Genomic DNA, 14,092 nt, shown 5'->3' on the forward strand with positions numbered 1-14,092 from the left:
AAAATGCAAAAACCCTTATGCATTAGATCTAATGCATAAGAGTTTTTGCATTAAAGCTTATGCATTAGTATATAAGGTTTATGCATAAGCCTTGTACATTAGCAACCAAACGCATGAGCACCATATGTGCAAGCTTTATGCATTTAGTCTATACAACAAATGCATAATGTAGATAAAGGTCCATTCATATGGCTTATGCATATACCCTTGTTGTAGAGACCAAATACAAGAGAGCTTAATGCATAAGCCCTTCTGTATGACGCCCGAAACATAAGGCTTATGCAAAAGCCCTTAGGAATTAGGCCTAATGTATAAGGGTAAGAGATTATGCATTAGTATATAAGGCTTATGCATACGCCTTATGCATTAACAACCAAAAGCATAAGGGCTATATGCATAGACATAGGCTTATGCATAAGCTTTATGTCAACAACCAAAAGCTTAAGGGCTTTATGCAAAGGCATTCTACATTTGGTCTATACAACAAATTCATAAAGCTAGAAATGGAATTGCTAAAAGAAGCATCGGTCTGTCTTTTGTACAACTGCCCTCATCATGTACTCGTCCTATTTAAGGTATCTTCATGAACATGATACTGTCCACTAATCCCAATGGCCAATGACGCCTGTGCAAATGTGATGGCAAGGACTCCACAGGGATGGTCACTGTCCAAAGAAGTGAACGTGATCATGTGGCACACCAAAATGTTACAGCTTTGTGTAAGGACATCAACAGATCATCTAGTTCAATCAACTAGGTTCTATTGAACGATTTGCAGTCACACACACAGATTTCCATAAATCAACAAAAGCTTGGTACTCCATTTTTTTAAACTCAACAAGCAAAACCTCAAATTGATTGCATCGCTGTAATTGGAAGCATTAAATAAAATTTGAATTGAGGCAACTGCCAAAGTTATTGTAGACCTCATAAGCTCATATTTACATATCAACCAAGAGCCTGACCAGCATCATACCCATTGATTTTTACGCCAAAAAAGGTACAATGAATGTTTGGCATTTCCTTCCATCTGCAGCTGTCCTTAATCAATCATGGAAAACATCCATGATGGAAAATTTACGAGCCAACAACAATGGGTTGCCAGCAAATCCAAAGATGGAAAAAAATCAATGTCAAAACTGTAAAGCAGGGGGGTGTGCATTGATTCGATCGGCATTACACCTCATTTAAGTAGTGAATACACTTGTAGCATGGCACCTTCTACACATTGAAGCGGAAAAGCATCACATCTCCTTCTTGTACCACGTAGTCCTTTCCTTCAGATCTCAGCTGTCAAGCAATTAGCACCCAAATGGGCAGGTAATAAGCCAAAAGGTCTTTAAAGACATAACAATACTGAGAAAACAATCATTATGGAGCCCAAATTACCAGTCCTTTTTCCCTGGCAGCTGCGAGGGATCCTGCTGCGACAAAATCATCGTAAGCTACCTGCACAAGAATTGACAAGTTTCAATGGAGATTTAAAAGATTGCAAACTCCTCAAAGCAAAGGTCACCCAGTTGGTTTGTCAATGGAGCAAGAGGAAGTGGTGGTGTCTAAAACCAGCTAGCTGGTAAGTGTTGGACGACCTTGTTGGTTTTTAGATGCAAGCCCACACATGGGTTTCGATAGGCTACATGTAAAATTTCTACTTTCAATAAAGGATCTGTCATTGTGTGTACAGTGAATGAAAAATTTCCTAATAACTATCTTACGAGTTTCCTTGTTGTACGCTAAAGAACTAGCAATGACTCCAAAAAAAAAAAGTTGAGAGATGGCATACTGTCTCTGCCCGAATGAAGCCTCTTTCAAAGTCTGAATGGATAACACCTGCAGCCTGAGGTGCAGTCATCCCTGCAGTGATGATGGGATGTTAAAATCCTGAATTCGGAAATTTCCTAACACACCAAGACCTAGTGATATCAAATCTGTACTACTGACGTTTACCTGAACGGATTGTCCAGGCTTTTGATTCCTGCCCCAAGCATTCAAATTTGCATCATAATCATGGAAAAACATACCCTCATATTATCTCTCATTTAACAACCTTCAGAAGGCAAAGGTCTTTTTGATGCTGACAAAGCAAAAAAGTAATACCTTCTCACCACTAGTAAAGTATGTTCTCAAACCCAACAGATTGTACGTGGCCCGTACCAGTGATCCTAAACCCCCCTCTGGGACTCCCAAAGACTTTAAAAAATCTTGCCTCTCACTCGGGTCAAGCTCTGTTAGTTCAGCTTCAACCTGCATTATCCTTAAGAAGATCAGAAAAGAAAAAAAAAATCGGAGATCAAGACAAATCTGCCCAGGAAAATTTGTTGAATTTTTCGACAATCGAAAGGCTACCTGTGCAGACACTACAACTACCTCCGACCCCATTGCGGTTGCCAGCTTGACAACCTTCTCTACGTGGATGTTCCTTGAGGGGTCGGCCAGATCATTCTCTGCCACATTTGCTGCAAATATTACAGGTTTCATTGTCAACAGGCAGAGCTGTTGCACAAGCTTTGTTTCCTCCTCTGACAACTCCAATGACCTTGCTGGTTTTCCATCCAATAATGCATCATTTATCCTTTTAAGTGCGGACACCTCCATCTCTTCCTGTGTTTTCACAAGGGAGGGGGGAAAGGCATTTACAATACAAACTTAGACCTCCAGGAAGGGGACATCAAAGCATACTATTATATTTCCGATCTTGAAAGAACTGTTCTTTTGAATTGAAGACTTGCAAGGCCCTCTAAATTCTCCCAAACCTTTGCTTTAGCCTGAGAATCTTTTGCTCTCGTCTTTTTCAGTCTCTCCATTCTTTTCTCAATCTGTGCGCTTCAAATAACAGAAAGAATAACAGGAGCATCAGGTTTCCACTGGTTTCAATGACACCTGATACGAAAGCAGAAAGCTATGATCGTGCAACTGAAAATATGGACACGAGAACTACAAAGAAATCATCCTGACAAGAGCATGAAAGAAAAGGGAAAGAACAACATAATCGAGGAGAAAAATAACTCAAAATTTTTAACTATTAGAAGATGTCAATGAAAAACATACAAATCAGGTGCATTCATAGACCAGTGCTTACCTGAGCAAGGTCAGCAAAGACGAGCTCCAGGTTGATGACATCAATGTCAGCTTCAGGATCCACTTTGCCATTTACATGTATTATGTCATTATCCTCGAAACAACGAACAACCTGCAACATTAAGATTAACCTTCACTCAAAACTCACTATACTAGAATTTCTAAAGAGCTAGGGTGCATCAAACACTAAGCAACATTCCATGGTTAATGATAAAGATACTTACGGAATAAGCTTGAGTAAAATAAGCACTGTAATAGATTCAAAATCATGGCACTTGATTGATAGATCCCTCCTCCAATTGTCACGTGCATCCCGCACTTGGATGCCACGTAGACATTTCTGTACAGAAGGTGCAGGACCTGGGATGGTGAACTGGTCCCATGTGAGCCCAGTCCGGGACGAGTCAGCCAGGGATCCATCTTAGTCGTCCGAGGTCAGGTGTGCATTGTCCTGCACATGAGTCCAAGGTCAGGTGTGCACTGTCCTGCACATGAAACAGTGCCAGTCCGCGCTGTGAGTCTCCCTCTAGAATGATGTCAGTGGTTCTGTGTATCTGGTATGGTACCGGATGCCAGATCACTGAGTAGATAGTGGTTAGGACAAGGGGCCAGCCCATAGGGCTACCCTGGATCTGAGTGTGGGCATGGGAATGGTGTAGAACCACCCCCATGAGGGCCAGGAAGGCCTAGGCTGAACCCACCAGCCATGGAGGGGCTGTAGGACAGCCCTAGGGCAAAGATAAGGCTATTTCCAGGAGCTTACAGCCTTTATATGGCTGTAGGGCATGTATGGGGCAGCCCATACAGGCTGCCCAGCCCTAGGATTGTGGACAAAAGATGTGCCCACTTCAGAAGCAGGCGCCTGATGTCCAGCCAGCCAGGAAGAGATGCGCAGACTTTATGGGATTTTTTCCAGCATTTTTGGGATTTACTTCAGCATTTATTGCTGAATTTTCACCAATCATGGGACATTGGTGCTGGCTGCCTGTTTATCAGTTGGCCGACTGCTCCTGATGGGAAGTATAAATAGTGGAAGCCATAATCCCAATCATTCATCTCATTTTTCACCAAGTGCTCAAGCAAACCAAGGGGCCAAGACACCCAAGGGCTTGCTAACGCAAAGGGGTGAAGGATTCAGGTCAAGGGCAGGGTATTCCTAGCCAAGAAAAGGTCCAAGGTTGCTGTATTTTCTTTCAGTTTTCTCATCATTCTAATAAAGCAAATACACCATCTGTGGTGGGGGCCCTACAGAGGGTAATTGGGACCCAATACTGTGTCCTCTCCATCTCTCCCTCTCTCTCTCTATTTTCTGCACTTCTCCTTTCAAGTTTGTGCGTTAATTTCCGTCGCGAAAAGAGTGCTGAATTCTGAGTTTTGAAGTTACCGATCTTTCTCCGAAGCTTCCGCATATCACAGTGGTATCAGAGCCTACTTCAAGTACAAAGATTCAGCAAAGAAAACCAAAAAAAATTTCTCGCTCGTGTGGTTGGTTTTTAGACGCTAGTGAACTACCCCTTTCGGAGTGACTCCTGTCCCTTGAAGGACGGTTGGTTTTTAGCCTCCGGAAGTCTCCCACACAGATAGTGGATGGTCAGATTGCGTTCCGGAAAGGAATTGCATTTTCTTGCTATGGCGAGTTTCGGCGACGAGAGAGACCCAGAACCATGGGACCAGAGTGCACCAAGCAGCCCAGCTAGGGCACCAGGCTTGAGTGTCACAGACATGTTCCAGCAGATGATGCGAGCACTCGCAGAACAGACAGCCAAGTTGGGTGAGCAACAGAAGGCGCGGATCTTGGCTCTCGATGAGCGTACCCGCTCTCCATCGTCACGTTTTCCATCTCCTCCTCCTTCTCCTTCCGTATCCCAGATTCCAGATCCTCGTCACAGGGACCCTCTCGCGGGGTCACAGCCACAGCCAAGCTCCTTGCTTGAGTTGCACATGCATGCATTGGAGATCCGACAACGAGAAGACGACGCCAAGCGACGCGTGGAACACGAGCGTTACCTCAAAGCTTTGGACACCAGATTGACACTGGCGGCGCCCTCGAATCATTTTCCCGAAAATGAATTTCAGTAAGTATAATGGTAAACTCGATCCCACAACTCTTTATTCATGGTTACATCAATTTGAAGCTTGCTTTGCCGTAGTGAGGAAAACAGATACTGACAGAGTGATCTTAGCCAGTTGGTACTTGGAAGGTGAGGCCATTCCTTGGTGGACTCAGTGGGCTCATGCCCACACCAGAGCAGGTATGGCAGCTTATGTGTGGGACCCCGCGACCTTAAGCAACGGTTTCTACTGCCCCACTACCTTGAGCGACTCAAAGACGAGTTCAGGGGAGCGCGTCAGAACGCGCAACCAGTCCTTCAGTTTGCCAATAAAATTTCGACCTTATGTCTGCAATTAGGCTTATCTGATACGGACAAGAAAGGGCAGTTTTTGTATGGCCTGGACACGCAAATCCAATGGGAGGTGCGTATGTTTAGGCCAGCCACCTTTGAGGACGCACTCTCGCTTGCGCAGAGTGCAGAAATGCAACACAATGGTGGCAAGCCCAAGACTTCCCAGCCGGCTTCTCCCAGGGCTAACACCTGGGGGGCAAAAGCCAAAACCAGACGGGGTCTTCCCCAGGACAGAGCCTGGGAGCCTCTGGCTCCAAGAACTCGAACAATGCGTCTAAGCTTTACTCCAGACCAGAAAGCGGAGGCAAGCAAGACAGGTGGCAAGTTGAGTGCTGAGGAGATTTCTTAGTACAAGGAGGAGGGTAGATGTTTCTTTTGTCATACAAAAGGACATACTTCTCAGGATTGTCCGAAGAAGCCTCCAAAGGCCGCCGCCGCCTCCACAGCTTCCGTGGTGAGCTCAGCTCCCACACAAACCCCAGTGGCTACCCGTAGTTCTTCAAATCCCGGTGCTTCAGTTGGAGCAATTATTAGCCGGGAGCTCGAAGATAAGCAGAAGGGCGCCCATGACCAGGAGTATGAACGCAACGAATTGCTCAAGTCCTTTGGCTACATAGGTGGCCAGAGAGCCGTTGTCTTGTTTGACAGCAGCAGCACAGAGGATGTGGTCACGGAACAGGCCGCTAGGCGTGCCCATTTCAAGATGGCTCCGGTGGACAAATAGGTTGAGGGTTTTAGCACAGGTATAACAACGAGCGTCAAGTATGAAGCTCTAGGTGCTAAGTTGGTGATTCAGGGCATAGAGTTTGTGCGTGACTGTATGGTTGCCCCTCTTGTAGGAGCAGACTTAATTTTGGGTATCCAATGGTTTCACAAGTTTCTTCCTGATGTCAAGTGGGACAAGCACACGTTCTAGATCAATCGGAATGTGTCAAACACCCGGTGACCATTAAGTGTGAGCCAGGTATTCCGAACTTTCCGCTCATAAGCCACTTGCAGGCTAAGCGAGCAGTCAGGAAAGGCGCACAGTGTGTGATGATTTACATCCAGACAGCCCAGACAGTGGCCAGTGCTTCCGAGAAGTACTCGGTTCTCCATGAAAAGTTCCAGAAGATTTTTCTTCGGGACCGCCTCCCTCCCCAGCTCCCCCCGTCCAGACTGGAGGATCACAGGATTGACCTCCTCCCAGGCTCGGAACCCCCGAGCAAGTTTCCGTATCGCCTTTCCAAGGCTATGGAATCGGAGTTGGACCGCCAACTCCAAGAATTGTTGCAAGCTAGCTTCATCCGTCCCAGTGTGTCGCCTTTTGCAGCACCGATCTTATTTGTCAAGAAAAAGGATGGGTCGTCCCGTTTGTGTGTCGATTATCGTGCACTCAACAAGCTGACTATCAAGAGCAGATTCCCGATGCCTCGAATTGTCTATATTCTCGAGAGGCTGAATGGAGAAAAGGTGTTCTCAAAACTGGATTTAAAGAGTGGGTACCACCAGGTACGGATTGTAGAGGGGGACATCCCCAAGACAGCCTTCCGTACAGAACAGGCCCACTATGAATTTGTGGTCATGCCATTTGGTTTGACGAACGCCCCAGCTACATTTAACCGCATGATGATGCGTGTTTTCTGGGAGATCATTGGAGTGTGTGTATTCATATTTCTGGACGACGTACTCATATTTTCAGCTACAGTTGAGCAGCATGACATTGATGTGGAGAAAGTCCTTAAGTTGCTGGAAAGCAACGAGCTCTATGTCAATGAAAAGAAGTCAAAATTTTATCTGTTCCAGGTGCATTACTTGGGATATATAATTAGTGCTGAAGGCATTCGACTTGATCCGGCTAAAGTAGCCGAGATTGTTAACTGGGAAGTACCTCAGACAGCTTATGATATTAGATCATTTGTGGGTATATGCCAAGCATATTCCACCCACATCGACAAGTTTTCGGATCTCTCACCGATCTGCTAAAGGGAGTGAAAACAAGAAGGCAAAAGATTCAAATGACTCCACGAGCGGGCATTCCAGAACCTCAAGGTGGCTTTATCAACAGCGCCTTGTTTAGCCCTTGCCTCGTGGGACGAACCATTTCAAGTGATCACCGATGCGAGTAACATCGCAATTGGAGGGGTATTGCAACAGAATGGTCATCCAGTAGCTTACATGTCTCGTAAGTTACTGCCCGCCGAAAAGAACTACCCAGTCAATGATCGTGAACTCCTAGCAATGATACAGGCCTTGAAACATTGGAAACATTTCCTGTATGGCCGTGACTTCGAGGCTGACCATCAGGCATTGCGCTGGATTCAGATTATGCCAAGTGCACAGTGGAGTGATCGACAACACCGCTGGAGTCAGATATTCCAGCAGTTCGGTGGTATGATTGAGTACCTTCCAGGAAAGGCCAATCCAATGGCCGATGCTTTGAGCAGGAAGGGACAAGTATCTACGATTCAGACCACTAGAGTTGACCTTATTGGTACAGGACTAGAGGACATGAAGCACACGTACGCGGATTCCGAGGAATTCGGTACTCAGTGGGAACAAGCATTGGACGCCACAAGACCATGCCATTTTCTGATACACGATGGTTGGCTTTTCTACAAAGGCCGACTATGTGTCATGAAGTCATTCAGGACAGCTCTTCTCCATGATGCCCATGATGCCATTACAGGTGGTCATAGAGGCATGAACTCGACTCTCGAGAAATTAGAACGGCAATACTATTGACCAAAGATGAGGCATGATGTGTTTACATATGTACAACGCTGTGACATTTGTCAAAAGGTGAAAGCTCCTCGTGGAAAGAGGATTGTTACAGCCCTTGCCAATTCCTGAGGGTCCTTTCCAGGACATTTCGATGGACTTTGTCACAAATCTGCCTCCCAGCCCGAGTAAGTGTAATACGCAGTGCTTAACTATTGTTGATAGGTTTTGCAAATTTGTTATGCTTATTCGTTGCAGAGCCAATGTAACCGCCGAGGATGTTGCCCAGTTATTCATTCGGCATTGGTACCCGATTGGCGGGATTCCTAGAACCTTAGTGTCAAACCGAGATGCCAAGTTTACCAGTCATTTTTGGAGGGCATTGTTTGATAATTTTGGTACTAAGCTGAATTTTTCCAGTGCATTCCACCCACAGACAAACGGCCAGACAGAGATATACAACCAGTTGGCCTTTGATGTGCTGAAGTGTTATGTCCACGATCAGCAAGGTAAGTGGGAACCGTTTTTGCCTTTAGTTCAAGCTGTTTTGAATGACTCTTTTTCTTCAGCTATTGGCAGGACTCCATATGAGGCAGCGTTTGGAAGACGTTTCCAGTCGTTGTTAACCAGGACTTCGTCTTCAGTACCGGAGGCGAACAGAGTGACGGAGTCTTACCAGGAGATTTTAGAGTCAGTAAAGGACAGATTGGCTAAAGCACAAGAGGCCTACACTCGACAAGCCAATAAAGACCGAAGGAATATGAAGTTTTCGGAAGGAGATTGGGTTTATCTTCGGATTATGAAGCAAAGACTGAAATAGGTGGGCAAGCAATGCCCAAAGTTGTCTTTCAGGAGCTTCGGACCATTTCCCATCCGGAAAAAGATTAATGAGGTGTCTATGCAATTAAAGCTACCTCCGAGTTGGACTATGCACGATGTATTTCATGTCAGCCATATGCAGGTCCACCCCCTTCAGAGGTCAAAGACGAAGCGGAACCAGACTTTGTTGATGAAGCAGAAGTAATGGTTCCAGAACAGATCCTTCTGCACCGTTTCAAGCATGGCTCATGCCGAAGACTACGACAGTTCCTCACGAAGTTTCAGGACCGCGGAACTCATGAAGCGGTATGGCTCGACAAAGAGGGCTGGGCACATCTTTTGTCCACAATCCCAGGGCTGGGCAGTCTGTATAGGCTGCCCCATACAGTTGGCCGACTGCTCCTGATGGGAAGTATGAATAGTGGAAGTCATAATCCCAATCATTCATCTCATTTTTCACCAAGTGCTCAAGCAAACCAAGGGGCCAAGACAGCCAAGGGCTTGCTAACGCAAAGGGGTGAAGGATTCAGGTCAAGGGCAGGGTATTCCCACCCAAGAAAAGGTCCAAGGTTGCTGTATTTTCTTTCAGTTTTCTCATCATTCTAATAAAGCAAATACACCATCCATGGTGGGGGCCCTACAGAGGGTAATTGGGACCCAATACTGTGTCCTCTCCATCTCTCCCTCTCTCTCTCTATTTTTTGCACTTCTCCTTTCAAGTTTGTGCGTTAATTTCCGTCGCGAAAAGAGTGCTGAATTCTGAGTTTTGAAGTTACCGATCTTTCTCCGAAGCTTCCGCATATCACACCAATGAGCGTTTGCATGTACATCAATTTATAGCCCCCAATAGGAGCTCCTAGATCCCACATCTCACTCATTCTCCACATGAAGCATGTGCCAAGGACACTTCATGAGTGTGCCCATATGGCTGATCAATACAAGCCCAAAGCTTTGCGAAAAGAAGCCATACACACTCAACAGCTACTGTAAAAGTTGCCATATACCAACTTCACAGCTTGCAATGGCCACTGTTGGCTGCTTCTTGTTGAACCATGATATACATGAATCACTTAGATGAAAGAAAAAGCTACTACCCCCCCCCCCCCCCCCCCCCCCGCGGCACGCCCTTGCGCACGAGATAGAACAATCCAAGGTGCTGCAAATAGTGGAAACTTGCTCGACAACTTTCCAATGCCTAGTATCTAGGCTGTGCATAAATCTACTCAACCGGGAAACCTCGTACTTAATGTCTAGACTCGCATTGCATAGATAGATCAAGCATCCAACAGCCAGCTGATATATGTTTGATCAAAAGGCTCTTCAGAATCCTGAATGCTAAGCCTAGCACCTGTATCAATTGGTGTTGCCACAAGATTACAATCCTCAAGGTTAAGCCTTTTAAGGAGTCTTTGTATATACTTTGATTGCATCATGACAATCCCATCGTCCTGCTATAAAAACTGAATGCCCAAAATATTAGTGCAACGGGCTCAAATTTGATATCTCAAAAGAGGCTTGTAATTCAACCTTAAAGACTGAAATCTTCTCAACATTGGGGCATGTGAGTAGCATCTCATCATCGTATAGGACAATGACCAACAAATCCTCTTTAGTCTTCCTAACATAGAGGGTACTCTCTATTGGAATGTTACAAAATCCATGTGTAACCAAGTATGCATGTATCTTCTCATACTATGCTCTGGGTGCTTACTTAAGGCCACACAAAGCTTTTTCTAACCTCCACACTTTGACTTCCTGACCCTTTTGAACAAAACCAAAAGGCTGAGATACATAGACCTTCTCGTGCAAATCACCGTTCAAGAAGACGGCTTTGATATCCAACTTATGCACATTCCAACCATGATGTGCTACCATGGCAATAATACACCTAATGGTGGTCATAAGAGAAGTGGGAGAGGTCTCATCATAATCGATGCCTTTCTGCTAAGCATAAATAACCCTTTGCAACAAGCCTCACCTTGTAGCGATCGACGCTACCATCTGCCTTACGCTTAAGCTTGTGAATCGTCGACGAGACTAGGTGTTAAAATATGTGTATCTCATGTGTTGTGCAAGAACTAGGTCTTATATAAGGGTTGGCCACTTTATTAAGTTGTTCTTTATTAATGCTAGTCGTGAGGCTTCATGTAGGTCGTGGTGCTTTATGGCTACCCTATATAAAGGCCCCTCTCCCCTCTTGTGGTATCCATCCATGCCCATCACATATTGCACACGCCTATCTTCTAGCGAGTATTGCCAATTGTAAACCTCTTGCTAATATCAAGGTGATCTTGTTTGCAAACTCTCTCTCTCTCTTTTCATGTCCATGCTTCCGCCTATGTTTCCAACATGGTATCATCACTCTAGGTCCTGGCGGCTTCACAAGTGACCCCCTCCTCCCTCCTCCTGCGTTTTTTTTTTTTTGGTGGCGGTGTTTTCTTCTCTGAGAGCCTCTCCTCATCAGCGTTTCTTTTCTCTAGCCGTTCTCCTGCCCCTACACTCACCTGCAAGGCAACAAGGTGTTGTCTAATGGGCTGTGTTTCTACTGCTTTAAGCATTTTCCACAGCAGCTGGTGGTGAGTGGACTGTGTTTTCTGAAAAAAAAAACAGCAGTGGAGGTTGGTTTTGTTTGCGTGTGGTGCTGCCCGACAAGCGGCTTTGACAGGCCTCCCTCTTCTCCGGCTTCCCTACCTTTCGGTTGGGTGTTCCCGATGAGTTTTATTGGGCCTATTTGCCACTGTCCAGCACCTTTCTACCTCAGTTTTCAGAGGGGGCTGATCGGTTCTCATGGTCGATTCCATTGGAAAGTGCTGGAGAGAAGTCTTGGAGTGCTGAGATTTGAAGTGGTACTTTGTGTTCTTGTGGCAATGTTATTTTGCTATGGATATGGGTCCCCCCCCCCCAAAGTACGAACGAGGACAAGCTCGACGGAACTAACTATGCTCATCGGAAGCTGAATTTGTGGGTCTGGTTCATCCTCGTCTCACAAGGTAAGCTCCTAATATTGGTATATATTTTCAAAAATAAAAATAAAAATCTAGCAAGCAAGGTCAGCTTTGGTAGCTATGGATTGAATGTGTAAGCCCAACGGGGCGTGCCATGATAGACTCAACCACGTGTCCAAGAGATAAAGATATAGAGAGAGGGGAGAGCATAGTTGCATTCCGTACCCGTACTCATCCGATGTGTACCTTTAGTACTTTCCGTACCACTCCATACATACCATACCTCATACGGATAAGGTCTTAGTACCAAATATGAGGTTCAATGTACAACAGTTATTTGGCCCGCTTTTTAATTATTTTAGTAAGTGGTTAATAGATTAGTTTTCATTTCAGTATTACTCTCGTCTTTCATGCTATTTTTGTATGGATGCTAGATATTTCTTATTTTACACACACACACACACATATATAGTGAAAAACATGAATGTACTTAAAGTACTTATCTTGATACGTACTTTACATACTCGCACCGTACACGTACCATACCGCACCGTACCTAAAGTACTCAACCACTATGGAGGAGAGAGAGAAGGGAATAGGGATCTTGCACAATACACCACACTGCGCGAGAAACAAGCTCCAGCCCCTTTCAAGAATTTATTCAAGAACAATCCACGAGCACGCTGGCCAAGATCAATACAATCATTGAATACAAAACAAACAGATATGCCGATGTAGGATATCCAAGTCGATGTCAATGTCGATGTCGATGTCTAGGCACAAGATCTCTGATGCCGAGCACACCACGGGGATGACCCACAAGTATCTCTCACCGGGCTAGTACCAGATCCAGTATCCAAATCCGAATCCAATGAATCAAATGTCCAAGTCCGAGTTCATATCCAAGTCTAGATCTAAGTCCAAGTCCAAGTCCAAATTCATATCCAAGTCCAAGTCCAAGTTCCAGATCCAAATCTAGATCCAAGTCCAAGTTCCAATCCAATGATCAAGTTAGTTCCGATCCATTGATCAATTCCAAATCCAAGTCCAATATCCAAGTCTAGATCTAAGTCCAAATCCAGGTCCAAATTCATATCCAAGTCCAAGTCCATATCCAAGTTCAAGTTCCAGATCCAGATCCAGATCCAGATCCAAGAATCACTCACTCATCCCATGAGTAATCTCCACAACTCCTACAGCCTTGTCCAATATCCAAGTCTAGATCTAAGTCCAAATTCATATCCAAGTCCAAGTCCAAGTTCCAAATTCAGATCCAATCCAAGAATCACTCACTCATCCCATGAGTAATCTCCACAACTCCTACAGCCCTGTCGATGAAGAAAACCATGAAAAAGCTCTTTCTGGCAAGAAAACTGATATAAAACCTGTTTTAATGATTTTCACACGATAAAAACCTCCAAAAAGCAGTTTTTAGGATTTTCAGAGCAGTTTTAGGGTTTTTGAAAATTTTAGGGTTTCTGAATTCAGTCCGTACAGTTTCGTACAGCTGTACGGGTCCCTGCAGTCGTACGCACAGGTGATGACGTGGCACATCAGTTGATGGAGGCACTCTGAATCACCGGGCAACGATGAAAAATTCCATGATTTGGTTCATGATCAAGTAGATGATGATGGAGAAGATGATCTCCATGCTTCATCAATGAATATGGCAACGCGATGAAGAGGTTCTTCTTCAACTTGATGCTCAAGAGAGACTCATACTTCTTTTATACTTGGGGAAGCCTTGCTTTTTGCCAAAAAGTGATGCCTTTTACTTTGCTTTTGGTCTTTTTCATAGTAAAATATTACTCAACTTTAGTCAAAAATTCTTGTTTTAATTTTCAGCTTCAGGGCCTTGCTTTTTGGCCTTGGCACTGCTTTTTGAAAAAGCGGCTTTTAGCTTTTTGGTCCAGCTCAGTCTCCTCTTTCAAACGGTCAGTGTAGTTAGGAAACGCGTTTCCTGCTAGGAAAGAAACGTGGAAACGTTTCCTTCTGGGAAACGCGTTTCTATCACACATGTTTTATAACATTTTCTTTCCTCCCAAAATGCCATGTCAACATCAGGCAAGTGTTTTGATAATATATTCTCTGGTTTCCATGCGCCGCCTTCCCCTCATCGTCAACAGCGAATACAAGCGCTTCCCG

General features: G+C 44.9%; 1 protein-coding gene across 1 annotated transcript in view; it reads right to left on the reverse strand.

Moving 5' to 3' along the window:
- Window positions 1–854: 854 nt before the first annotated feature.
- The window catches only part of LOC147629667 (GTP-binding protein-like protein), a 30,238-nt gene continuing 17,000 nt past the window's right edge, over window positions 855–14,092 (reverse strand). Inside the window, exons 4-11 of the mRNA XM_086811180.1 lie at window positions 3,080–3,190; window positions 2,754–2,816; window positions 2,347–2,601; window positions 2,098–2,244; window positions 1,948–1,975; window positions 1,784–1,854; window positions 1,390–1,449; window positions 855–1,290 (exon numbers count right to left, since the gene is read on the reverse strand). Coding sequence (XP_086667306.1) covers window positions 1,222–1,290; window positions 1,390–1,449; window positions 1,784–1,854; window positions 1,948–1,975; window positions 2,098–2,244; window positions 2,347–2,601; window positions 2,754–2,816; window positions 3,080–3,190 — 804 coding nt within the window. The 3' untranslated portion in view covers window positions 855–1,221. The remainder of the gene's footprint in view (window positions 1,291–1,389; window positions 1,450–1,783; window positions 1,855–1,947; window positions 1,976–2,097; window positions 2,245–2,346; window positions 2,602–2,753; window positions 2,817–3,079; window positions 3,191–14,092) is intronic.

Source organism: Cibotium barometz, chromosome 17 (assembly GCF_041138505.1).
Source record: "Cibotium barometz isolate CiBa-2024 chromosome 17, ASM4113850v1, whole genome shotgun sequence".
Lineage (NCBI taxonomy): Eukaryota > Viridiplantae > Streptophyta > Polypodiopsida > Cyatheales > Cibotiaceae > Cibotium > Cibotium barometz.